We start from the raw sequence: 27,885 nt of genomic DNA, 5'->3' as shown, positions 1-27,885 counted from the left end.
AACAAGTGAATGTTTCACCGGGTTGTTGCGCTCGCTCTCGTAACCGCTGCTCGGCGCGCAACTTGTGGACGGCGGGGCGACCGAAAACTTCAGCGAAACTGGCCTTGAATGCGGACCAGGACTGAAAGTCGGCTTCGTGATTTTTAAACCACAGGTGAGCCACTCCCACAAGGTAGAAGATGACGGCATTTAACTTGGTGGTATCGTCCCATCGATTGTGCAAGCTCACCCGTTCGTATGTAGACAACCAGTCATTGACGTCCTGCTCATCCGCACCGCTGAAAACCGCTGGATGGCGTTGCGGAACAGCGCCAGAGCAGGCCACGGAGGGTGGCGGCGACGTCGGCTGGGGAGAGGCAGGCATGACGGGAGGCAGAGTCCGAGACCGGAGTTTCAGGGTGTAGATGTTCTTGAATACCCCGCACCTTCCACCAATTGTAATGGAGTGTTTGAACAGTTCAGTTGGTAGCGTCTGTTCATAATCGAGAAGGAAGGTCACGCAGAGCAGTAACAGCTGGTTGCCTGAACGGCTCACGCTCGCGCTAAGCACTGGCGATCTGGCTGGCCCACTGGTTTGACTGCAGGCACGGAACAGATGATCTGGCTCGCCTTGTCCTTGTGCTCTTCTTCTTCATTACAATTTCGATTCTAAAATTGGCCTTCACTGAATAATTCCAGCTTGGCCAGTCAGCACGCATGCACCTGACCCTTATGGTGATCCCAATAGCCACCCCTTTAGTGGCAGTGTCCCTCTCCGTGGAGCTTCAGGAACAGTGAATGTGTTGAGTAAATGTCACCATCCATCGAAAACGCCTATTTTTGGCCAGCTGAGGAAGATTTCCAATGACCCATTCTTGGGCAACGCATGCACAAATGAAACATGAGAGTGAAGACAGGTCAAGTGCTGGTTGTCTTCCTTATGTTTCATTTATGTGTGCACAGCCCAAGAATGCATAGGCTCCAACTCGCCTGCTTTTCAATCCTTCTGAAGTAATAACTGTACCTCAGAGTTGACCAATTACTGCATTTACCCGATTCTACACATTTCTTCTAAAATAAAATTGGGCCGAGAACTGCCTATGTGGTCCTATTGGATATGAAACTAATAGCGCCTTTGCAGCTTTCGCGTGTTTTACCGCAGAACACAAATGTACTGCGACAAAAATGTTAAGCAGTTGTACTACAGATTGCTATGCCACAATGGATCTGCTTCAGCTATATATGGCCTGCCAAAAGTACATAAGCCCAATGTTCCTTGTGCCCAATAGTGGACTTCACATGTTTGCCACTCCACAAGCTGTCAAATTTTCTTCATAGTATCATACTGTGACTGGTTGGCAAAAGTGCTATGCATATATGCAACATGTACAACTTCATTGAGAAGGTTAAAGGGACAAACGTCGATCCCTACAAATTCTTAGTTTCTTTTGATGTGGTGTCACTGTTTACAAGCGTACCAATAGACATGGCCCTGGCGGTTTGCATCACCACCTTGACAAAGACCCAATGTTGCTTGACAGATCCCCCACCGAGGAGTATGATCTAGGTAGGCTACTAAAGTCTTGCCTATCAAATACGTATTTCATGTTCCAGAAGAAATTTTATCAACAAGTCTACGGAGTGGCAATGGGGGGCGTCGATTTCGATCAAAGTAGCTAATTTAACAATGTAGGCTATCGAAGCTCAAGCGTTATTCTCGTTTAGACCGACACCTAAAGTCTGCTTCAGATATGTTGACGACTGTTCAGTGTTTTGCAACGACAAAACCTTGACCTCTTCACAGCTCACCTAAACAGTATGCAAGCAGCAATCAAGTTCACTGTAGAAGCGGAATCTGAGGGCTAAGTGCCATTCTTGGACACCCTTGTGCAATACGAAGTACCAAAACCGTTATTCAAGGTGTTTATAGGAAGCACACACACACTGGTGACTACCTCAACTACACATCAGTGCACCCTGCTTTGCAAAAGAGGTCTGTTGTTGGCTTTCTTCATCGAGCAAAAAAATGTGTGCACAACAGTGGAAGCCTGCATGGTGGACAATGCACTTGTGTGGTGGGAATTGACGGCTTGTGGGTACCCTGAATACTTCATTGACTAAGTGGGGCACCAAGTGGCTCGCGCAGTACCCACTTACCCTGGACCCCCAAAAAAAGGGTGATACCATACGTCCCCGGCATAAGTGAGACCCTTGCATGTGTTCTGCCGTCATATGACATGCAGGCTGCACACGTGCCCTCTAGGAAACCTAGACATGAGCTCGCGCATGTGAAAGACCCATTGGAAGAGGACAAGTTCCCAGGTGTGGTGTACATCATTCCATGTGTGCACTGTCGGTATGTCTACATCAAAGAAACGGGCAACATTAAAACAAGACTTAAACAGCACAGGAATGACGTCCAGAAATGACATGTTGTATGGAATGCCCTGGCCGAACACTGTGCAATCACGTCACATACGATTAACTAGGAAAAATCTTGTGTAATTGCCAAGGAACAAAATCATTCTTCGCGTCTTTATCTTTAGTCCCTAATCATCCAAACCACAGCGCACACGCTTAATCACAACGAAGACAATATGCCGTCCATGTATGCCAAATGCCTTAGTCATGTTTTGAGCCGCACATAAAAAGGATGCCAGCTCTGCCGCTTGTTTCACTGTGAACAAGGTTCCTGTGGGGGAGCCAGAACGTGAATATATTTTAAACCATTTTGGTCGGTGTGCGGGCCTCTTCCTTATGCATCAGCCCGACCAGACAGGCTTCCGTCATGCTCTCGACTTCATTTGTTGCACCAGAGGGACATACTGTAGACATTGCCTTGTAGCTGATATAAATCACCAGGTTTTGTGATCTTGTGGTACATTACATAGTCATCTACAAACATATTATTTCATGATCAGGTTAAACAGTTAGGGAGATATCAATCAAGAGCAGAGGCCCCAAGATGGATCCTTGTGGCACTGCAGGTGCAATTGGTGACAAGGTAGAAAGTTATTGGCAGTGACATATTCAGTTCGTTTGTGAAGAAACTCCTTAATCCTATACAACACATCTAGATTAAGCTGATTAAGTTTATGGATAAGTAGATCGCAACGTATCCTCCTGAGACCCGGCTATGGGGATTTGTCCAATATATTGGACATTCAGAAATGAGGCAGTACTCCTGTGGCAAGGCTTTCATCCTCCTAGAACCACGCTGTCCAACTTATTGGACACCTGCTTGCGCCATCTATGCAGAAATAATGAAAATACATTGTTGAAATTCCCGCCGAAACAGTTCCACAATGGCGGCATTCTCCGGCGCGGCGTTTTACGGCAACTGCCGGAGAAGCAAGCACGGTTTCTCGTATTTCTACCTGCTTTCAGGGCATATCTTTGATTTTATATTAAAGTTAATACAACAGCGTACGCGCAGAATACGGAATTTAAACTGTTCGCGCGCTTGCTTTATCTTACGCTTCCTTTGATTTCGCGTGTCCATTACGTTGGACGCTAGGACTCAACCCGGTTTCTTTTACTGCGCTTTTGTGATGGCCTTGTTATGAACAGCAGAGGAGTACTGTTAGCATTTAGTGGCTTGAGGACAAAATCGCGTCTCTTTTTTTCTTTAGGGGACCGACCTCGCGTGTCTGATGAATTAAGCCGATACTTTTCTTTTTTCATTCCGTGGCTTGGACTCACAAGACACCTGTCGCAGGTGGTCTCGTGAGCGAAAAACATATCGGTATCCCTCTACCAGATATTGTGCGCATGTACAACGTCAACATGGGCGGTGTTGACAAGGCAGACAGAGTGAAAAGTTACTACAGGATAAAAGCACGCGTCAACAAGTGGACAATGAGATTCATCTTTCACCTCTTCGACATTGCCCTCATCAACTTCTGGGTGCAGTACCCGCGGGACATATGCTCCCTAAAGAAACAGTGGAAAGAAATACTCAAATATATGCAGTTCTGCCAATCTGTTGCTGAGACTCTCGTGGCTCACGGGAAGAAGCAGGATAAAACGGAGAGAGAGAATGAAGCCGAGTGTCATCCGCCATCAAAACAGGCTCGACTGTCTCCTCGAGAACATTAAGAAAAGAGCACTACCCACTGCTCAATGCTGGCACACTGCAAACGCTGCCCGTTGCAGACTACAGGGCTGCGACATGAAAACACAGTTTTTTTGCCCCAAATGTCGGCTCTTCTTCTGCTTCACCAAGGACACAAAGGTGTTTTGAAATTGCCCACAGGAAGTGAACACAAGAGCAAAATTTTCGTTGAGCAGAGGAATGCTCCTTTTATGTACTTTATTCACTACTTTGCCTTTCGAGTTATTAAAATATTTTTGCACACGAGTTTGAGCGCAATATCTGCGGTCTGTCATTACATGCACGCTGGGTGAAAAAAGACCGGGTAGCATCCCAGTGTCCAATATATTGGACATCGCGCTGAGCTGAAACTATCAGGGCTGTTGAAAAAATATTTAACACTTTTCCCCTTCTCAACCCTACTGACTTATTCTGGAAGTTTGGGAAAAATCCGTGCACCAAAATACATCCCGGGTCTCAGGAGGATATGGAGTCAGCTTCATCAGAATCTTAAAAAAAAAAGAAAGTCGATATCAAATTCTTGATCTAAGATCCCACTCCTCCCACTCTGCACCCTCCTCGCAGTCGCAGTGGTCACAGCATCAGCGCATGCTCTGTGTCGCTGCCACTGGCTGCCGTTCGCCTGTTCTCTCTCTGCACCTGCGGCGACCTGTGTGCACGCAACGCCGGTCTGTGCCGTTTCTTTGTGTACGGTGGTTAGGGGTGTTGCAGCTAACGTGGTTTTTTTTTTTTTTTTTAACTGTGCAGAAGTGCCAGTGAGCTAAGATGCCAAAGTATAAGACTTTAACGCTGCAGCAGAAGTTCTGCTTGATCCAAGAAGCGGGTAACAACATGTATTCCAAGACCGAGTTGGCTGAAAGGCACAGCATGCCCCTCTCAACATTGTCCACAATATTGAATAAAAAGTCAAAGGTACTGGAGGCCTACAGCAAGACATTCTTCAAAGCGGTCACGAGTATGGGCTCCCATATACCAAAATGTGGAATCAGCTCTACTTCGCTGGTTGCAGAAAGCAAACGCAGCCCACTTACCCGTCAATGGAACGATGCTGCGGGAGAAGGCCAACGACTTGTCTCTACAACTTAGGCACAAAGAGTTCAAATGTAGCAATAGATGGTTCAGCCGTTTTAAAGAGCGCAATAATTTGACCTTTTTAGCTGTCTGTGGCGAGAGCAGCAGTGCAAACGAGAGCGTTGTCGACGCCTGGGAGAAACACACATTGCTTAGTGAGCATGGTGCAGATGATGTGTGCAACCTTGACGAGGCAGCCCTTTTCTACAAGATGCTGCTCACAAAAATATTCGCAGTGAAGGACACCACGGTCAAGGGTCGAAAGCAGGGCAAGGAAAGAATTACTGTTCCTTTCGGCGTGAAGATGTGCAGTAAACACAAGCTGCCACTACTCGTAGTTAGAAGGAGTGGGAAGCCTCGCTGCTTTAAAAATGCACGACTGCCGCCAAGGGATAAGCTGATCTACCTGCACAACAAGAAAGCCTGGGTCACAGGTGCAATATTTGAAGATTATGTTCAGCAGCTTGACCACAAGTTTGCGGCCACAGGCACGAATGTACTCTTCGTTGCTGATAATTGCTCAGCGCATGGTGACATCCCACACCTGAAGGCTATCAGGATGGTATTTCTTCCTCCGAACACCATGTTGATCTCGCAGCCAATGGACCAAGGCATCATTCACCACACGCGGAAGATTTACCGCCACCACCTGCTCAAGCGCATGCTCCTTTGTTACGACAACAGCATGGAGTACTCCATCGACCTCCTCGGGGCCATATGTCTTATTGTGTATGCATGGAAGCAAGTGGAACCCACTTTGATCATGCGGTGTTTTGAACACGCTGGCTTCTCAAAGGAAAGCACCATCGATGCTGATGCTGACTATTCATGTGCACTTGATGAAGAACCAGCCAAGTATCGCGACTGTATCAATGCACTCTGCACAGAGGATAGCGAATCTGGTGCAGTCGAATTCGCCGAGTATCTGAACTTTGAAAATGATAAACAAACGTGCTACTCAGACTCAGAGCATGAAGTTACTGCTGATGTGACTGTGCAATGACAGCGATGATAATGACGCTAACAAGCTCTCCCGAGCACCCACTCTTGGGGAAGTTATCGGATCATTGAACGTTATCCGCAGTTTTATTGAATGTCACGGTGAAAATTCTCAAATGCTGCACGTAGTTAGCCAACTAGAAAACATTACCCTTGGAGCAGGACATGGCAAACCAGCATCTCCGATTACTTTCAGTAATGCAATGATCATCGAATAGAGGTAGCGCATTTATGCAGCGAAATTTTTGCTGTCTTGAAATTTTTGCTGTCTTGGTCAACTTAATAACATTCTTTTCAAACTTTTCCATTGAGCATTCCTATTTACAGTTTTATGCATTTCTGGTGACATTGTTAATGTTGCTGCAATCGGCATTTAAGGAACCTGATCTGTAGTAGGTGAGCTTGATCTAGGTGAACATTATCTGATCTACTATTTGGTCACTGAAAGAGAATGTCTTGCAATAGTTTGGGCAATCACCAAATTTCGACCTTACGTATATGGCTGTCCATTCGAAGTCGTGGCTGATCACCATGCCGTGCTGGTTGTCATCATTAAAAAGGCCCATCTGGTCTTTAGGTCGTTGGGTGCTTCATCTACAGGACTATGACATCTGTGTTGTCTACCGGTCAGGCTGTAATCATTCGGATGCCAACGATCTTTCACGCTCACCACTGCTCGATGAGTATGGTGCTCCGTCTGTCTCCAGCTATGGTTCATCTTTTACATTTGCCAACATGCCAGCACAGCAACACCAGGATCCTTGGATAGCCTCTCTTCTAGAGTATTTATCTCAACCGTCACCATGCGCCACCGACCGCTCGCTTTGGCCTCCTGGTCACCACTTTGCCATCTGCCAAGGGCTCCTGTACCGCCGCAACTACCTACATGATGGCCAAAAATGATTGCTAGTAATTCCTCGCCATCTGCATTCCGACATTTGTGCCTCTTCTCATATGGATCCACGATGTGCCCAGGCTGGTGTACTGAAGACTTATGCACGCCTACGGCTTCGATACTACTGGTCACTCGTGCTCCAAGTGCCAAACCCACAAGAGCCCATCTCACAAGATAACAGGGTCGCTCCAGCCATTGCCTTGTCCCTTCCAGCCTTTCGACCGTATTGGCATTGGCATTGAACGGTACGGCCCTCCACCGTACACCCCAGATGGCAACCGCTGGGTCATTGTCGCCATGGACCACCTCACACGCTAAGCCAAAACTTCAGCATACCCAGCGACCACAGCATGTGAAGTTGGCTTGTTCATCCTTCGCAACCTTGTTCTTCGACACGGTGTGGCTCGCAAACTACCGAGTTACCGTGGCCATTCATTGCTCTCCGAACTACAAGTGCCAATCATCTGCAAACCAATGGTATGACTGAATGCTTTAATCATACTCTCGATGACATGCTCGCCATGTACGTTTCTACTGACCACAATAACTGGGACCACATCCTTCCCTTTGTTACGTATGCTTAGAATAGCACCACTCAGTCTACCACAGAATTCTCTCCCTTCTTTCTTCTTTATGATCGCGAACCTTCTTCGTTTATGGACACAATTCTTTTGTATCACCCCAACGCTTCTGAATCTATGGTTCTATCTGAAGCCGCCACTTATGCCAAAGAATGTCATCAGATTGCATGCTCACTTACTGCGCAAGACCAGGCCAGCCAGAAACATGGTCGTGACGCAAGCTTGTCTTTTTCATCACATTCACCTGGAACACTGGTATGGCTCTGCGTTCTCTCCTCTACTTCTGGCCTTTCTATACAATTCAGCTCAAAGCATGACAGCCCTTACCGGCTTCTATGACAGACATTTCCGGTGGATTACATCATTGAGCCTATTGAACCATCTTGCCCTAAACGCATACTATCAAATTTATTAAAATGTTTTTAGGCAATATTTTTTAAACATTTATTCAAATATATGCTGTTTCGTATTTGCTTTGGCTTGAATTTCACTATTACTATCTTTAAATTAAATTCATGGACTTTACCTGTGTAAACCACAATCTGATTTTCAGGCACCCTGTAGTGGGGGACTCAAGAATAATTTTGCCCACCTGGGGTTCTTTAACATGCATGCACATCTGGTTAGAGTGCACTGTGCAATGATGCTCCCTCTGTGCTGGGATATTCTTGTTTCTGTTCTGGTTCAAAGACGGCAGGACAGTAATGATGACGACACAACTGTACAATGCGCACTGCTGCTTTAGATGCCAATAGCACATACAGTTTGGCAGCGCTGCGTGATAATACTTGCCCCATACTGACATATTTTAGCGTTTGTTTTCTATGATTTTTCTTTTTTGCTTTCACATAACAGACATGAAAATATTACTACGGGGATGAGAGTAGCCAAAAGGAATAGGAAATTGTATTTACGAAATACAGAGAGAGAGACGGCTGCAGTCTAGACAGCAGAACAACAACACGAGCGCTACTTTGATTGTCGTCTTTATCGTCTTTCTGGTGCATTCTTCCATGCTTGGCAGGATGCGAGCTTGAGTGCACGGGAATAGCGCATAACATAAAACCCCTGCCGGCGAGAGTGCCGTCTCTGCGCTTAAGGAGCAGTAGGATCGTGTCCGCCAACATAAGGCTTAAGTCAGGTGACGTGCACGATATCAGTGGCGGACGTGGCAGATGATCGGCTGTCCAATGGAGCGATCTCATACATGACGTCAGTGATCTGACATAGGACCTTGTAAGGCCCGGAGTAGAGGGAAAGAAGCTTTGACGACAAGCCAACACGGCAGCAAGGCATCCAGAGGAGGACCAAAGCGGCCAGAGAGTAATTAACGACTGTGATGGTGACCTAGCAGGCCTTCTGGCAATGCTGGGAGGCATAAGGACAATCCCTTGCAACCTGACAAGCTGTTGCAGCCGGAGAAGCTGCATTGTGGGCGTAGCCTGTAAGAGGGAGCACAGGTGATGGTAAAAGAGTCTCAAAGGGCAATGTAGGATGGCGGCCAAACAAAAGATAAAAAGGGGAAAAGCCTGCGGTGTCATGGTGTGACAAGTTGTAGGCAAATGTCATATAAGGCAAGATGCTGTCCCAATCACGGTGGTCTGAGGAAATGTACATGGAGAGCACTGTGGTCAGCGTGCAGTTGAGGCGCTCAGTAAGCCCACTGCTTTGCGGATGGTAGGTAGTAGTTAGCTTGCGACATATGGAACATGAACGAAGAATGTTGTCAATGACGTGGGACAGAACTGAGCGACCACGGTTGGTCAGCAGCTGTCGAGGAGTGCCATGGCGAAGAATAATGTCACAAAGGAGGAATTCCAAACCACGGGCACAGCTTGTCGGCAGTGCCCGTGTGATAGAGTATCGTGTCACGTAGTCCGTAGCTATGGCAATCCACTTGTTCCTAGTCAGATGTTGGGAATGGCCCGATGAGATTAAGGCCGACGCGGTAGAATGGGACACCAGGAATGTCTATGGGCTGAAGAGGACCAGCTGAGGACAAGGACAGATGCTTGTTGCGCTGGCAGGACTCACAAGCAGCAACGTATTGGCACACAGAGCGGTGGAGGCCTGGCCAGAAGAACCGACGCCAAACACGATTGTACGTGCGAGTTGCCCCGAGATGTCCAGCGGTCCGAGCATGATGAAGCTGTTCGAGAACAGTGGAACGGAGTGTTTCGGGAACCAGTAGACGCTCTGGGCCATCGGAGCTGGTGCTGCTTCTGTATAAGATTCCATCACGAAGCACGAATAATTATAGAGATGAAGCAGAGTGATGGCAGCGTAGATGGTAGAAAAGTGACCACAAATTGGTGTCGTGGAGCTTTTTGCTGCGTATGTCGGTTAAATTGAATATCGTGAAGACAAAGCCATCCAAATTGTGCGCTGAGAAGTCAGGAGGATCCCTGGGATGACGAGATAGGCAGTCTGCATCCTGGTGCAGTCTGCCAGACTTGTAAGCGATGTCAAAGCTGTATTTTTGCAGTTTCAGTGCCCAGCGACCAAATTATCCAGTCGGATCTTTGAGGGAAGACAACCAGCAAAGCGCATGGTGGTCTGTGATGACCGAAAAGGTGCTGCCGAACAAGTATGGTCGAAACTTGCCGACAGCCTCTACTAGTGCGAGGCACTAGTGCTCGGTGATCGAAAATTTGCACTCTGAAGAAGAAAGAAGGCAACTGGAACAGGTGATGATGTGGTCATATCCTTGTTGCTGCTGGGTGAGAACAGTGCCAGTGCCATGTCCACTGGCATCGGTGCGAAGTTCAGTGGGGGCTGCCGAGTCAAAATGGGCCAAGATTGGCGGTGACGTAAGTAAAGTTGTGAGCATGTGAAATGCAGTGGCCTGTTCAGGACCTGAAGAAAATGATATTTCCTTCAAGAGTTATGTGAATGTACGGGCAATGTTGGCAAAGCTCTTGACAAAACATCAAAAATAGGAGCACAAGCTGACAAAGCTCCGTATGTCATTAGTGGAACGTGGCATAGGGAAGTCCTTGACAACGCGAATTTTCTCTGAGTCAGGTTGCATGCGTTCAGCACTCACAAGGTGGCCAAGCACAGTGATTTTGCGGCAGCCAAAACGGCGTTTGGCAGAGTTGAGCTGAACGCCTGCTTGCCGAAAAACTTCAAGAACTGCTGACAAGCAGCTAAGGTGGCTTTCAGATGTCGGTGAGAAGACAATGACATCGTCAAGGTAACAGAGGCATGTTGACCATTTGTATCCACGAGGGAGAGAGTCCATCATCCTTTCAAATGTGGCTGGGACATTACGCAGTCCAAAGGGCATTACCTTAAACTGGTAAAGTCGATCGGGCATAACAAATGCAGTCTTTTCACGGTCTTGATCATCGATGGATATCTGCCAGTGTCCTGACCTCAGGTCGATAGAAGTAGGCAGAGCCATGTCGACAGTCGAGAGCGTCATCGATCTGTGGCAGAGGGTAGACGTCCTTGCACGTTACTTTGTTCAGGTGGCGGTAATCTATGCAGAAGCTCAAGCTGCCATCTTTCTTCTTGACTAGACTGGCCGGTGATGCTCATGAACTGCATGAAGGTTCAATGACATCTTTGGTGAGCATCTTGTTGACTTCACGCAGTATCACTTCTCGCTTGGCATAGGAGACGCGATAAGGACATCGTCTGATTGGGCTGGCGTCACCAGTATTGATATTATGAGTGACCACAGATGTCTGTCCCGAAAGACGGTCATTAAAGTCAAAGATGTCGTGGTAGAACTTCAATATGCACTGCATATCAGCTGTCTCAGCAGGAAGGAGGTCAGACGCTATCATCTTGTCAATATCACCGTCAACGAGATTGTACGAGGAAGGGGAAGGGGCAGAGGACAAAGAAGTGTTGGTAACGAATGCAGAAACGGCATACTCATCAATGGAAGAGACGTGAGCTAGAGTCGTGCCACCTGGGATAAGCAGCGTGCACCAGCTAAAGTTCAATATGGGTAGAGACGTTCCAGTATCCTGAACTCTAATAGAAGAGCGATGTTTTTGGCAAATAAGACACCAACGATCGGGGTCAGGATGTAATCACCATCGGGAATGGGAGAAAAAGACCACAAGTTCACATATGTAATGGCTTGAGGAGGTAGAAGAACATAATTCACTGAGCACAAGCGCGGTTGGCGTACAGTAGGAGCATCATGGTAGCACGGTAGGTCTAGCTGAAGCAAGCCGGTTCCACAGTCAATAAGGGCAGAATGGGCAGACAAAAAGTCCATACCGAGGATAAGTTCATGGGAGCATTTCTCGGGCATGGCAAGTAGTACGCTTGTGGATCGGTCAGCAACATTTATTCAAGCAGAGCGCATCCCTAGCAGGGAAAACGTTCTGCCATTAGCGACACAAGTGAACGGTACTGTGGGTGGAGTTGGGGCCTTCTTCAGGTGGCGACGAAGCTCCGAATTCATCACTGATATCTGAGCCCTAGTATCCACTCAAGCAACAACATGTGCATTATCCAGTTTAACGTCTATCAGGTTCCTTCTGGTCTGCAGTGTGGTCAAAGGACTTGCCAGGCGAGCCGTCGATGCAGCATCACCTCTGGGAGCTAGATCATTTAGTTTTCCCGAGGGAGTCGTTGAATTGGTGACGTAGGGTGGGGGAATTGGGGCAAGCGAGATGATTGGCGATGAGACAAAGTCGAATGGGATGGGTGACCACGTGGGGATGATGAACAACAATACGGCATGGAGGGAGCGTCGTTGCCAGTGGTTTGAGAAGGCTTGCGGTAGGGCTAAAATCGGCCATGAGCCATGTCAGGGCGACGGTTGAATCCATAGGCCGCCTGATACCAATACCACCGGCTGCTACAATGGCGGGCCATTGTAATGTGTGTCCGATACGAGGGCAGAAGCAAATGGGATGGTCATCAGCAGTCCTCCACTTGGCTTGATTGCGAGTACGGAACGGCGGCCTTTGACCTTGGGTGTGCAAAAGTGAGGGACGGCAGTCGATCGGCTGGCAAGGCGTACACAGAGTCCAAGCCAGCATTGGAGAGCTCTTGATGAATGACAGCTTAGACTAATGGCACCATCTGGGAGCTGTGGTCACAGGTGCGGCCACATGTAGAAGCAGGAGACACAGTGGCAAGTTCACGTCAGATGATCTTCTTCACATGTTCGACAGTGAGTGGCACCAACGGCTCAGGTATGTCTTTACACGACCATGTTGCTGCCGTGTTCCGAAGTCGAGCGAAATGATGGGCAATGCGTTGACTTTTGGTGGCCTCAAAGCACTTGCGCTCTTGGATGATGCCATCAACAGTGTCGCAGTATTTACAGATTAGCAGATTGAAGGCATGATTTGCTATGCCCTTTAACATGTGGCTCACTTTTTCAGACTCCATCTGCCGTCGTCGGCTTTGCGGCAAAGGGCAAGCACATCCTGTATATAAGTATGACTCTGTCGCTGCCTGCGCACAAGATGCCAGCTCCTTCTTTGCTGCTGCCTTTCTACCTGCAGAATTGCCAAACAGGGAACACATCTTTTTCTTGCATGCAACACACCTTCACTGTTCCTTTGAAGTAAAATAATATGTTTGCCAACATGATCATCTCATCCCAGTGATTGTTCTTACTTGCGCGCTCGTACAGTGGTAGCCAGTCCTCGATGTCGACATTGTCAGTCCTGCAGAATGTGCCTGGATCTTTTAGCTGAGCCAGGACGACCCTTGTCATTGCCGTCACCTCGGTGGGCGCCAATTCTTCTTCCGCCATGGTGGAGAAAGCCAAACGTTGGCCATTGTGGAACTCTGTTGTACCATGTGGGTACCCCGTACCTCCCACTAAAATGCCACGAGGATAGGAAATTGCATTTACAAAATATATATACAGAGAGAGAGAGAAGGCTGCAGGCTAGATGGCAGAACAAGAACACGAGTGCTACTGTGAGTGTTGTCTTCACTGTCTTTCTGGTGCATTCTTCCTTGCTCGGCAGAATGCGTGCTTCAGTGCGCGGGAATAGCACGTAACAATATCACAGTGAACCGAGAACATTATTGTACAGTGCAGCCAAGCCAGATGTGCATGCCTGTCAATAACTTCAGTTATGCTTCAGCCACGTGCTCTGCTGTGTCTGTTTCATTTGACGCCAGTGGTGCACAGAATAAGCGGGCAGTTGGAGATGGGCCTTTTTTCCTTCCATGCACAGTAAAAGACAATGGGCTAAAATGATGCAGAGACATTTGAACAGAGTTGCTTATTAAATATGTGCAGTCTTCTAGATAATGCAGTTGCACCACCAAATATTACCTGACAGCCAGTGGCAGGTCGTCCATCTTGCGGGCAGTGACTAGCAGGTCCTGCAGCAGCTGAATCTGAAGTCGAGGCCAGCCATCCATCACACTGCTGCCTGCATGCAACAAGGGCAAGACAGACTGCACCTACACATTGCACAAAGGCTGTGGTGCAGGATGTCTACCAGCTAAGGCTATATCTATGACAGGTACAGCAAGTCAAAAGAAGCAGGCACATTTAGTAAAGCATAAGATTGGGCTAAATAGGATGGGGGCAAGAAGGAGACAACATTGTACTAGCAACTAATTTCGATTTCAAAAAACAAAATGGAGTCTGAAATAGGTACACTAGCGCACCACTATGTGACAGAAAAAGCACTTCACGTCAAATAAAAAAACTAACAGACAAAACATACTCATCTTTTCAGTTCAAGTTACCCGACAATGTCTATGCAGGCATTCCAAAAAAAAAGGTAACTCTTTATCGTGCAACATGACTGAAGGGGGCTGATAAAGGTGTCATTACATTTGATGACATAAAATGCCTTGATAATGTCCCCACTTTGCTAATTCCTGTGGCAGTGTTTGTGTCGTCTCCTTCTTAGTGTGCTGCCCCCCTCTTGTTCAGTATGAGGCGCATTTATTTACTGTAAGTGGAAATCATTATGCAACATATCATCAATCATTGAAGCCCGAAGGCCTGCTCCCAGTGCCCTCCCACCCATGTCCACATTGCCTCATCACATCACCTAAACCTCTACTGTGCTTAGCTGACATAATGTAACAATTCTGTTCCAACACTATTCATTTTACTGCCTTGTTGAGAGCTAATCAAAGTTTGTTTGATGACAAGCACTAGCCTAAATTCATGTTTTTATCCTTACTGCTTCTTGGTTGGTGCTCCTCAAATTAAGAATAATGCTGAACCTCACTGACCTTCTGACCTTTTATTGACCAAACATAAGGCAGTGCTGCGGTCGGCACAGAGTGTCAAGTCCATTTAACTTCGAGGTCTGCAATTTGCACCTTCCAAGAAGGCATCCATTATTTGCAACCGGTTTCTTTCCACACATTCTACCAACACGGCTTTTCTACCATTTCTAAGGTCGATGCCATAGTTGCCAATAGCCTGTTATCCCACCTGCTTTTTCCACACTTTCACATTTTTTATTTATTTCAAAGTACCTTACAGGCCCCAAGGGAAGCATGAGTCTTTGAACAAATGGCAAGAGAAAATAGATGTATAAGCACTGAAAAACGTGACAGCTAAAAATGTATATAATGATCACGTGCTTGCAAAACAGTGTAACAAATGAAAACGGTAAATCAATACAAAGAGTTGTCGAGAAAGGAATGAAAAGTACAACAGATGGTAACATAAAAAGCTATGTAACACTCGCGCAAAATAACGTACATAGCGTGAGCACATAAAGCAAATGAAATTGAAAAAACAATAACAACAACAAAGAGAAAGTCATGATCAATATGTGACACGTAATATATGACATGACATATGTACAGATAAATACATTTGTAATGATGAAGACTGTAGGTTCAGTAGTTGTCTGAATTTATCATTGCTCATTTGAGCAAGTGTTGGTCGCGTGTTCCAGTGGCAAGTTTGGTGGCTTCATTTGGTGAACATATCTATGGAGCAAGGACAGGAGGGCTATGTCACATCGGCTACTCGGTGATTGAAGGGAAAGGTCGAGTTTTATTTGAGTAATGCTTGACTGGTAGCTGTAATTTCGGGAAATAAATCCACTAGCTTGTCAATGGCATGAATGGCAGTGAATACAGCGGTGGCGTAGAAGTAGAACACCCGCCTCGCGTGCAAGAGGTCTGTGGTTCGAATCCCGGTGCTGGCAATTTTCCACCGGATTAAAAAAAAAAGAAATCCGCGTGTTGATAAAATTGCATAAACAGGCCTGGAGTGTGGCCTGATCCAAGTGACCAGAACCGGTAACGCACTCCCTCACCAGAGCAAGATTCGCCACCCTGGTGCAGTACCTGGCCACAACTTCCTATATGAACACAACAATCAAACCCCGACCCTCAGTCCCCAGCAGCTGCGAAGCAACTGACCACGGCGGCGGTCAGACCTGCCACACAGCAGAGGATGCTAAGAATCCCTGGCTCCAGACAGGCCGCCATTGGAATATGAACCTGGCAACGTTTAATGCTAGAACGTTATCTAGTGAAGCGAGTCTAGCAGTGCTATTGGAGGAATTAGAGGGCAGTAAATGGGATATAATAGGGCTCAGTGAAGTTAGGAGGCCAAAAGGCAAAACTATACAGTGATAAAAAGCGGGCACGTCTTGTGCTACCGGAGCTTAGCGGAGAGACGAGAACTAGGAGTCAGATTCCCGATTAATAAGAATATAGCTGGTAGCATACAAGAATTCTAAAGCATTAACGAGAGGGTGGCAGGTCTTGTTGTGGAACTTAATAAGAGGTACAAAATGAGGGTTGTACAGGTCTATGCCCCTACATCCAGTCATGATGACCAGGAAGTCGAAAGCTTCTATGAATACAGGGAATCGGCGATGGGTAGAGTGAAAACAAAATACACTATACTAATGGGCGACTTTAATGCCAAGGTAAGCAAGAAGCAGGCTGGAGACAAGGCAGTGGGGGAATATGGCATAGGCACTAGGAATAGCAGGGAAGAGTTATTAGTAGAGTTTGCGGAACAGAATAATATGCGGATAATGAATACCTTCTTCCGCAAGCGGGATAGCCGAAAGTGATCGTGGAGGAGCCCGAACGGCGAGACTAGAAATGAAATAGACTTCATACTCTGCGCTAGCCCTGGCATCATACAAGATGTGGACGTGCTCAGCAAGGTGCGCTGCAGTGACCATAGGATGGTAAGAACTCGAATTAGCCTTGACCTGAGGAGGGAATGGAAGAAGCTGGTACATAAGAAGCCGATCAATAAGTTAGCGATAAGAGGGAAAATAGAGGAATTCCAGATCAAGCTACAGAACAGGTATTCGGCTTTAACTCGGGAAGAGGACCTTAGTGTTGAAGCAATGAACGAAAATCTTGTGGGCATCATTAAGGAGTGTGCAATGGAAGTCGGTGGTAACTCCGTTAGGCGGCATACCAGTAAACTATCGCAGGAGACGAAAGATCTGATCAAGAAACGCCAATGTATGAAAGCCTCTAACCCTACAGCTAGAATAGAACTGGCAGAACTTTCGAAGTTAATCAACAAGCGTAAGACAGCTGACATAAGGAAGTATAATATGGATAGAACTGAACATGCTCTCAGGAATGGAGGAAGCCTAAAAGCAGTGAAGAAAAAACTAGGAATTGGAAAGAATCAGATGTATGCGTTAAGAGACAAAGCCGGCAATATCATTACTAATATGGATGAAATAGTTCAAGTGGCTGAGGAGTTCTATAAAAATTTATACAGTACCAGTGGCACCCACGACGATAATGGATGAGAAATTAGTCTAGAGGAATTCGAAATCTCACGGTTAACGCCGGAAGAAGTAAAGAAAGCCTTGGGAGCTATGCAAAGGGGGAAGGAAGCTGGGGAGGATCAGGTAACAGCAGATTTGTTGAAGGATGGTGGGCAGATTGTTCTAGAGAAACTGGCCACCCTGTATACGCAATGCCTCATGACGTCAAGCGTACCGGAATCTTGGAAAAACGCTAACATAATCCTAATCCATAAGAAAGGGGACGCCAAAGACTTGAAAAATTATAGACCGATCAGCTAACTATCCGTTGCCTACAAACTATTTACTAAGGTAATCGCAAATAGAATCAGGAACACCTTAGACTTCTGTCAAGCAAAGGACCAGGCAGGATTCCGTAAAGGCTACTCAACAATAGATCATATTCACACTATCAATCAGGTGATAGAGATAAGTGCGGAATATAACCAACCCTTATATATAGCTTTCATTGATTACGAGAAAGCGTTTGATTCTGTCAAAACCTCAGCAGTCATGGAGGTATTACGGAATCATGGTGCAGACGAGCCGTATGTAAAAATACTGAAAGATATCTTTAGCGGCTCCACAGCTACCGTAGTCCTCCATAAAGAAAGCAACAAAATCCCACTAAAGAAAGGCGTCAGGCAGGGAGATACGATCTCTCCAATGCTATTCACAGCGTGTTTACAGGAGGTATTCAGAGACATGGATTGGGAAGAATTGGGGACAAAAGTTAATGGAGAATACCTTAGTAACTTGCGATTCGCTGATGATACTGCCTTGCTTAGTAACTCAGGGGACCAATCGCAATGCATGCTCACTGACCTGGAGAGACAAAGCAGAAGAGTGGGTCTAAAAATTATTCTGCAGAAAACTAAAGTAATGTTTAACAGTATCGGAAGAGAACAACAATTTAAAATAGGTAGCAAGGCAGTGGAAATGGTAAGGAAATACATCTACTTAGGGCAGGTAGTGACAGCGGATCCGGATCATGAGACGGAAATAATCAGAAGAATAAGAATGGGCTGGGGTGCATTTGGCAGGCATTCTCAGATCATGAACAGCAGGGCGCCATTATCCCTCAAGAGAAAAGTGTATAATAGCTGTGTCTTACCAGTACTCACCTACGGGGCAGAAACCTGGAGGCTTACGAAAAGGGTTCTGCTCAAATTGAGGATGACGCAACGAGCTATGGAAAGAAGAAGGATGGGCGTAACGTTAAGGGATAAGAAAGGAGCAGATTGGGTGAGGGAACAAACGCGAGTTAATGAAATCTTAGTTGAAATCAAGAAAAAGAAATGGGCATGGGCAGGACATGTAATGAGGTGGGAAGATAACTGATGGTCGTTAAGGGTTACGGACTGGATTCCAAGGGAAGGGGGCGGCATAAAGTTAGGTGGCCGGATGAGATTAAGACGTTTGCAGGGACGACATGGCCGCAATTAGTACATGACCGGGGCTGTTGGAGAAGTATGGGAGAGGCCTTTGCCCTGCAGTGGGTGTAACCAGGCTGATGATGATGATGACTTGTCAATGATACTGGACGATAGTTTTCTGGGGAATTCGTCATCCACTACTGCACTACCCCAAGTTTTCATCTTACTAGTTTGCTAATACCCTTCCGTTTCTTCATATTGTGACTGGAAGTTCAAATATAGGTTTATCCTATTTTCCAAGTTGCATTTCCGATTTAGCTTGATTGTGATGACTTCTACCTGTAGCATTCGTGACAGTACAATCCCCACTAAGTACTTATATAATTCTAGTCTCGAGCCAAGATGGCTTCTGTAGCAGAAAACGTAAAGTGAGCGGAGAACACAATCACCCCAGTTTCCATATTTAAAAATAAAGACGGGAAGGGAACACTTGTCACTTCGGGCCGCCCTGATTCCACTCAAATTTCAGAGCGAAATTGCATTAAAAACACTTTGTTACTTAGCCAGGTTGTTGAGAAAAGAAAGGAAGCAAATAATGTTTGCTGCTGGCAGGAAAGTTAGTGATGCATTCTTCCAACTGTTTCAGCACATGCAGGGAAAAACCATGAGACAGGACTGAGTGCCAATTTTCAACTAACAGTTGATGCTGTTTATTTTTGTAGTGGCTCTACAAAAACTACAAAAAATCAAGACCATTTTGCCCTAGGAAGGTGGATGACCAGTGGAGCTGTAAATGTCGTAAAAAAACTTGTGGCAAAGACTTCATTGCATCCCTGATTGTCACTTGGTAAAGATGGTCGCAATGGCTTTGTGGTCACGTGACAATATACACTGGTCGACATACTCGCAACTGCAAAAACATTTTCTGTGAACAAACACAATTGCTAAAAGCAGTGGTTCTGCCTGTCGAGATGGCCAAATCGGAACGCTCCAAGCGTCTCAACACGCTGACCTGCCAGCGAGAAATTCATAAGGGAGTTCTATGCCGCTTGTCAATGCATCTGTCCGTGGTGTAAGAGTCTCAATATTGGGCTTCTGTACTAGAGGTCCTGTGCTGGAATCCTGCCATTGGACAGTTTAAATCATGTTTATTTCTTTATTTATTCCACAGTACGTTGATGAAATTGACAAGTTTGTAAAGGGATGAAGACGTTTGAAGCCAGAAGTATGAAGTTTAGGCAAATCCATGTACTTCCCATAAGTCTCATGCTGACTGAACTGCCCCGATTGCAGCTCCTATAGACACTGGCATCAGAGCTCCCTCTGGTAAATATTGCATGAAAGTCTATGGTATTTTGTGGTTTCTTAGCTTTCCTCTTGCTATGCCAGGTGTCGGCATATGCCTTACTGGTTTGCTTTGCCTCCTCATAGAGGGTGCAGGAGATCTCAGGCATGGATGCTGAAAAATCTGTGGAAAGGTACACATATACAGCTGTGCTGTAAAAGGGCATTTTCATGCCATTTGCATTTTCATGTATTTTCATGCCGGAGTGGGTGTGGCGGACTGAGCCTCGCAATGTGGCCTCACAAACTGTACTTTTGCTTTATGCAGGTTTCATTGACCCAACTTGTGCAAGTAACCTTCCAGCCAGAGTGAATTCAACTTAACATGTGGCTGATGGATTCAGCGACACACCATCCAGCATATGAGCTGGGGCCTTGGCTGCACAATTTTGTCACGTGGTAGTGACATTAAACACAGTAGCGATACTGTGAAAGATAAAACTAGCTTTTATTGGGCGAACCTGTGCCCACAAAGGCAGGCTATACTTAAAGCACAACGATAGCGGCGAACACAGTCGGCTATCGGTGAAAATCTGATCAGCGGGTCAAGCGCGTCGGCTTTTATAGATCAGTCGTCGAATGTTCCAGAGTAACCGCTGGGACCAGCGTGTCTTCCCCAAAGTTCTACACTATTCGCGTCGTGCATACATGCAATCAGATTAAACAAGTTGCGGGGAAAGACAGTGGATGGAACCATCGATAACATTCCAGAAACTTCTTTTTCATGCAGGCGCGTCCTGCGCTGTGCGATAACATTTGTTAGGTGGTGAGAAGTGGTCACCCGATAAAGATAAAGAAGTACATGTGTCATTACTCCCCTCTTAAAAAGCCTTGTTCCGATGCTACAAATATAAGAGAGCGAAACACGAAAGGACACTTATTAAAGAAAAGTGACAAAACAACGAAGAGAAACAAAGTCCAAAGGTCAGTTACGCGAAGTCCTGAAGTTCATTAACGCTGGTAGTACGGCTCGAGTCGCACAACGTGGCCTATTTCAGGTCGTGAGCGCGCCCCTGTGATAGCGAAATGCCGTTTGGCACGACCTCATAGTCCAGTGCGCCAATACATCGGATGATCTTGTACGGTCCGAAATAATGACGCAAAAGCTTCTCGCTCAGTCCTCGTCAGCGTACAGGGGTCCAAACCCAAACACGGTCACCGGGCTGGTACTCGATGAAATGTCGTCGGTGGTTGTAGTGTCGGCTGTCGATACGCTGCTGGTTCTTGATCTGTAGGTGGGCGAGCTGTCGGGCTTCTTTGGCACACTGGAGATAGGTCGCGATGTCAAGATGCTGTTGGTTGGTGACGTGCGGCAGCATGGCTCGAGCGTCGCCGTCAGGTTCCTGCCGTAAACCAGCTTAAACGGTGTGATCTATGTTGTTTCTTGCACCGCCGTGTTGTAAGCAAAGGTTACATACGGCAGGACCGCGTCTCACGTCTTGTGCTCAACGTTGACATACATTGCTAGCATGTCGCCGAAGGTCTTGTTCAGGCACTCCGTGAGACCCTTCCTCTGCAGGTGGTAGGCAGTTGTCCTCCTGTGGCTTGTATGGCTGTACTGCAGAATGGTTTGGGTGAGCTCTGCTGTAAACGCTGTTCCTCTGTCGGTGATGAGAACTTCTGGGGCATCATGTCGCAGCAGAATGTTCTCGACGAAAAATTTCACCACTTCGGTTGCACTGCCTTTCGGTAGAGCTTTAGTTTCAGCAAAGCGGGTGAGATAGTTCGTTGCCACGACGATCCACTTATTTCCGTTTGCTGATGCCGGAAATAGTCCCAACAAATCCATCCCGATCTGCTGAAATGGTTGGCAAGGAGGTTTGATTGGCTGTAGTAATCCTGCTGGCCTTGTCGGTGGTGTCTTGCGTCGCTGACAGTCTCAGCATGTCTTGACATAACGGGCGCCGCTGGCGGTCAGACGCGGCCAGTAATACCTTTCCTGTATCCTCGACAGCATTCCGGAGAATCCGAGGTGCCCAGCGGTTGGATCGTCATGTAGGGCGTACAGTACTTCTGGACGCAGCGCTGACGGAACAACAAGAACTGGTGAGAAGTTTTTATTTACGAGCAGGTTGTTTTGTAATGTGAACGAAGACAATCCGCACCTAAATGCCTTAGGTACTACGTCGGTGTTCCCTTCCAAATACTCGATGAGGCCTTTTAGCTCCGAGTCTGCTCGTTGCTGTTTAGTGAAGTCTTCTGCGCTTATTCCAAGGAAGGCGTAGTCATCGTCGACATCTTCCGGCAGGAGATCGATGGGGGCGCGTGATAGGCAGTCGGCGTCTGAGTGTTTTCGGCCGGACTTGTAGATTACTGTGACGTCATAATCTTGCAGTCTGAGGCTCCACCTCGCCAGCCGTCCTGAAGGGTCCTTTGGGTTAGCTAGCCAACAAAACGCCTGATGGTCGCCGACGACTTTGAATGGCCCGCTATATAAGTAAGGGCGGAATTTTGCTGTAGCCCAAATGATGGCGAAAAGATTTCAGTGGTAGAATGATTGCCTTCCGCTTTTGACAGCGACCAGCTAGCATAAGATATCACCCGTTCATGTCTGTCTTTCTTCTCGACTAGGACGGCACCGAGGCCTAGGCTACTGGCGTCAGTGTGGATTTCGGTAACGGCGTCTTCGTGAAAATGTGCAAGTACCTTGCGGTGACTGCATGCATCGTTTTAGTTCTTGAAATGCTTTGGCCTGCGGCATTTCCCACTTGAACTTGACATCAAATTTGGTTAGATGCGTTAGCGGCTCAGCGATGCGTGAGAAGTCCTTGACAAACCGTCTGTAGTAGGCACACATGCCAAGGAATCTACGCACTGCCTTCTTGTCGATGGGCTGTGGGAATTTTGCGATGGCAGCTGTTTTCTGCGTGTCAGGGCGTACTCCGGATTTGCTGATGACGTGGCTTAGGAACAATACACTTCGTTCGCCCAATAAAAGCTAGTTTTGCCTTTCACAGTATTGCTACTGTGTTCTTTAATGTCACTATCACGTGACATCTGGTGGAGGTGCTGGGTAAGTCCGGTCATGAACGGTAATTCTTGAAGTTCAGATTCCAGTCAGCGTAATGAGGTGTCCTCCAGTGGTCCAACTTTGAGGGCCCTCCCATGCAGTCTTGACCTTCTTCAACTGGGCGGCGACGTGTCCACTCATGATGGAGTAATCGGCCCTGTATCAACTAAGGCGGTGACTGCGTGGCCGTCGAGAACCAAGTCGAGGCCGGTGGTTCTTTGTCTTGCGTTACAGTTAGGCCTTGGCGTCGGATCACAGCTGTGTCGTGTTGATCTACGGCTGGTATAGGATGTCGTCAGGCCGTCTTTCGTCGTCGTATTCTTTGCTTCCACACTTCGTCGGTGGCGGGGGATCTTTGTCAGTTCGATGAACAGCAACCGCAGCTCCATCGATTGCTGCTTTTAGTTTTCCGGATATGGGCTCGCTGACCAGCCCCAGGCTGGGCCAGTGTATGGACGGCGCTGCGTTGACAGGTAGCGGCCTGGTGACGGTGAACGGGACAGTCGTCGAGAGCTCCATTGAGTAGCGGCGAGGTAGTTGACGATGTCACGAGGGCGTTCATCTTCCCTCGGGCGCTGTGCGTTTATGGCAAAGCCTCGCAATCCCAGGGGTGCGATCGCGCAAACAGCTCGCTTGCCCTCTTGTGATTCGTTGGCACCCACGCGTTTTGTCACAGCCGTCATTACGCCAGCGCGGGACCACAAAATGCACTTACGTCACACTCCTGTCAATCATTCCAAAACGTAGTGGAATCAATCGCTATCGTGGAACGGTCGACAAGGGCATTCGTTTCGAAGAATGAATGGCCGTTGCCATAGCAGCGCTAGTAGCAGACCATGCGCCTGTCGTCTGCTCATAATGTCGGCGCTCGCCCAACATCACTGGCCCTGGCGGGGGTTCAGTTTTTTTAAATGAAAACGCGATCCGCCATCGCAGAACGTTAGCGATGTTAATTATTGAAAACAACTGTGATCACAGTGAAATTAAATGTTGTGGCTGCGCTGTGATAAATATAGTGTTTTTTTTTTATTTTGATTTATGTGAGCGCATTTGGCGAGAATGCTCGCGGTTTCACGTTGTGCTCAGAGAATCGCGTTTATTGTTCGGCAGTTTGGTGCTCACTAGTCACGATGGCAGCTCCTATTGTCGCGCTTTTGGAGTCTCTCGGGCAGCCTCAGCAATGCATCTTTCTTGACGCATTTGACGAGCTTATAGAGGAAGAGTTCCGTGAGCACTTCATGCTCTCGAAGAGCACTGTGCGGTGGCTCTGCGAGCAATTGGAAGACTCCATCGGTGCCCTTCGGACCGGTGGCATCACGACGCAAGACAAGGTGCTTTGTGCTCTCCTTTCTTCGCGACGGGGAGCTTCCAAAGATCCATCGGCAGCGAGGAATTCGTATCCGTGGGGCAGGCTTCCGTGAGCGAGAGCATTCAGGCAGTTGTGGAAGCAATAACCATGGTGGGCCGGCAACAGGGTTGGGTGAGCTTCCCATTGACAATGGCCGGCAGGGCTAGTGCAAAGGCAGCCTTTGCGGATCGCGGTCGCATTCAAGGTGTAGTGGCCTGTGTCGACGGGACGCTCATAGCGATCAAACAGCCTGAAGGACTCAGTCCGGGCGAGACTGCGGGCTTCGTGTCAAGAAAAGGGTTCTACGCATTGAATACCATGATCGAAAGTACTCACGATCAGTCATTTTTTGCATGCTTTCATCTTTTATAATAGGCTCGCAAACTCCCGTCACCATGGAGGTGCCAGCCGAATTGAGGACACGACCACGAAGGCCAGGCAGGCAGCCTCCACCCGTGCCGCTGCAATTACAGACAGCATTGTAAATATCGCGAGCAACAGAACCACTCCTCGCAGTCACTTTTGACTTGCGGAAGCTGCGGCAGCAAAACACCTGCCATTGTTCCGCTGCCTTCGTAGCCGGGCCTTCTGCGTTCAGCAGGGCGGCAAGCTCGCTCCAGAGCTGCCACCTACGCTCGACCGTGCACTGTTGGGTCAGCGCGCACGGTCAGCGCGCCTTTGCCAGCCGGTCACTTAATGCCACCGAGCATAACTACAGCATGACTGAAAGGGAGTGTCTCGCTATAGTTTTTGCTCTCCAGAAGTTCGACTGCAACGTCGATGGTGCCATTTGTGGTGGAGACGGAGCACATGGCACTCACCTGGCTTAAGCGCTTGTGCGAGCCCTCAGGGCGCCTTGCGCTCTGGGCGTTGACACTGCAGCTATACAACTTTGTTGTGCGCCCCCGCTTTGGCGTTCAACCCTTTGGTCCTTCATTTCCATGAGCATTTGCACCAAGTAGAGACCAGAGCCTCAGTCTCCCATGACTCGAACGGCACCAATTCGCACTCAGTAGAGACCGGAGCCTGTGTCTCCAATGGCTCGAACGGCATGACCCCCGTGGCGAAGCGATCCCCAGATTGCGAGTCTCGGGAGAGGACATTTACCTGGTGGGCCCCATTACTTCCTCTGGTATCACCTTCAGCAGGCAAGAACTACTAAAGGCATAGCAGAGTGATCCACTTTGTCAACAAATCGTTGACGGACTCACAAAGCCGAGCGCCCAAGAGAAGCGGGGCAGCAAAGCCATTGGGTGCACAAGGACAGCTGGTATTGCTGTTGGCAATGAGTGCAATGCAGCTGGTACTGCTGTAGGCATGTTGTATATTTATCCGCTTGATGCCGATGGAGTTCTCCTGGGCTATATCACATCGAAAAGGGTTCTACTTAAATTGAGGACGATGCAACGAGCTATGAAGAATGATGGGTGTAACGTTAAGGGATAAGAAAAGAGCAGATTGGGTGAGAGAATAAACGCGAGTTAATGACATCTTAGTTGAAATCAAGAAAAAGAAATGGGCATGGGCAGGACATGTAATGAGGAGGGAAGATAACCGATGGTCATTAAGGGTTACGGACTGGATTCCAAGGGAAGGGAAGCGTAGCAGGGGGCGGCAGAAAGTTAGGTGGGCGGAAGAGATTAAGAAGTTTGCAGGGACGGCATGGCCACAATTAGTACACGACCGGGGTTGTTGGAGAAATATGGGAGAGGCCTTTGCCCTGCAGTGGGCTTAACCAGGATGATAACGATGATGATGATGATGATGATGATGATGATGATATCACATCTGAGGAAGCTCCCCAGGAGTCTTTCAAGGTGGTGATACCCCGCAGTCTAAGGGAAGCAACTTTGAGCTATTTCCATGACTTGCGGTTGGCCGGTCATGCGAGTGGCCTTAAGACTTTGCAGAAGTTGTGCCGCTCTGCTACCTGGGCAGGCATGAAGAGCAACGCTTTTCACTACGCCCGCTCATGCCGCGTATGCCAATGCATGAAGCCTCGCGCGGGCAAACCCCCCGGGCTCATGCAGCCAATCGACAGCCAGCTACCCTGTCATGTCGCGGCCTTTGACATTGTGGGACCCTTTCCCAGAAACCGGCTGTTACAGATCACTTCAAAAAATGGGTTGAACTCTTTCCCCTTCAAAAGTTGACAGTAGGCGCAATCTAGGACAAGTTCACCGAGGTTTTTAACCAGTTCGGCTTTCCGGCAGAGCTGATATCAAACAACTCCTCCTACTTCCGGCCAACGTGTTCGTGGACGCGTGCACTGCCTTTGGCATTAAGCACCACAAGATGACCACGCATCACCCACAGGCCAGCCCGACAGAGCGAATTAACCGGAACCTCAAGCCCTCCCTCGCAACCTTTGAGACATCTGCCTTAACGAGATAGGCTTTTCCTTGCGGTCCACGGGGAAACGTTCGACTGGGTACATGCCCACTTTCCTCAACTTGGGAGAGAGCTGCCAAACCTCATGCACCACTTTTTTCGGACCGGCAGCAGGGTGTGCACCACAAAAGTTGGCCTTTTTGGCTACGTGGCGGAACTGTGCTCACAGATGGACGCAGCCCTTGACCTGGCCCATTCCAACACGGCACAAGGTGGAGCTGGACAGAAGGCTCAATACGACTGTTCACATAGGGATGTGCACTACGGTGTCGGCGATCTCATCCTCAGACACAACCCTGACTTGAGCGACGGTACCAAAGGCATCTCTGCTTCCCTGCCGGCCAAATGGTCGAGTCCGTACTGAGCGGAGACCAAAATGACCCCTCTGGTATACAAGCTGGCTGACTTCCAAGGAAGACTAGTTGGTGGTCCAGTTCACGTCTCAGACCTCAAACCTTTCATCGCCAGAAGCAGAGGAGGAGGCAGCCGACAAACCGTAGGCAAACCGTGACATGGCTGGCCCCAGGCCACATCACCGGTACAACCTGCGGAAACGCACCTAGGCAACTCTTCTCCCACGAGCTCGTAGCCGGACTTCATTCCCTACCGGGCGAGGGCACACATCGAACTGGTGACAGACCATTGTGGCCTAGTATTCCCTCTTACGTGTTGCCCAAGGCTCAGTTTGGCAACCACCCCTTCTTGGGCAATCAGCTGGCTGGGCACCTTTCTGGCAAGCCAGCTATGCCAAAGGTTTTTTTTTTCTGTCTTTACACCAGCGTAGTTGAGTCCTCTTCCTGCACCTGGTCCCACGGTGCCACCAGTCTTGCTGACCACAAGGTCAGCTGTCCCTGGTCCTGCCGCCGTGACTGACTCCTACCTTGGGAGCCACGAACTTGTGCCAGCCTTGGCTCCTGCTGGCTAGGTCACCGCTCACTGCAGCTGGTGCGCCCATGAAGCGCTAGCCCCTGGCCGAAAGTGGTTACTCCGGCTGCTGATGCTATAGCCTGTCTGTCAGTCATTCCGGTCTGCCGTTCCTGCCAGCATGCAATACGGGAGCCCAGTGATTTTCG

At 48.1% G+C, this 27,885-nt stretch overlaps 1 protein-coding gene across 4 annotated transcripts in view; it reads right to left on the bottom strand.

Annotated features, from left to right (window-relative positions):
- Positions 1–27,885, bottom strand: part of brun (trafficking protein particle complex subunit brun) — a 663,235-nt gene that overhangs the window by 388,191 nt on the left and 247,159 nt on the right. For all 4 annotated transcript variants that reach the window (XM_070522710.1, XM_070522707.1, XM_070522708.1 and 1 more), the window contains one exon: positions 13,908–14,007. In XM_070522710.1, coding sequence (XP_070378811.1) covers positions 13,908–14,007 — 100 coding nt within the window. The remainder of the gene's footprint in view (positions 1–13,907; positions 14,008–27,885) is intronic.

The sequence above is a fragment of the Dermacentor albipictus genome, chromosome 7 (genome assembly GCF_038994185.2).
Source record: "Dermacentor albipictus isolate Rhodes 1998 colony chromosome 7, USDA_Dalb.pri_finalv2, whole genome shotgun sequence".
Taxonomy (NCBI): Eukaryota; Metazoa; Arthropoda; class Arachnida; order Ixodida; family Ixodidae; genus Dermacentor; species Dermacentor albipictus.
Note: the sequence above shows the minus strand (reverse complement) of the source record. Positions and strands in the feature narration are given on the sequence as shown.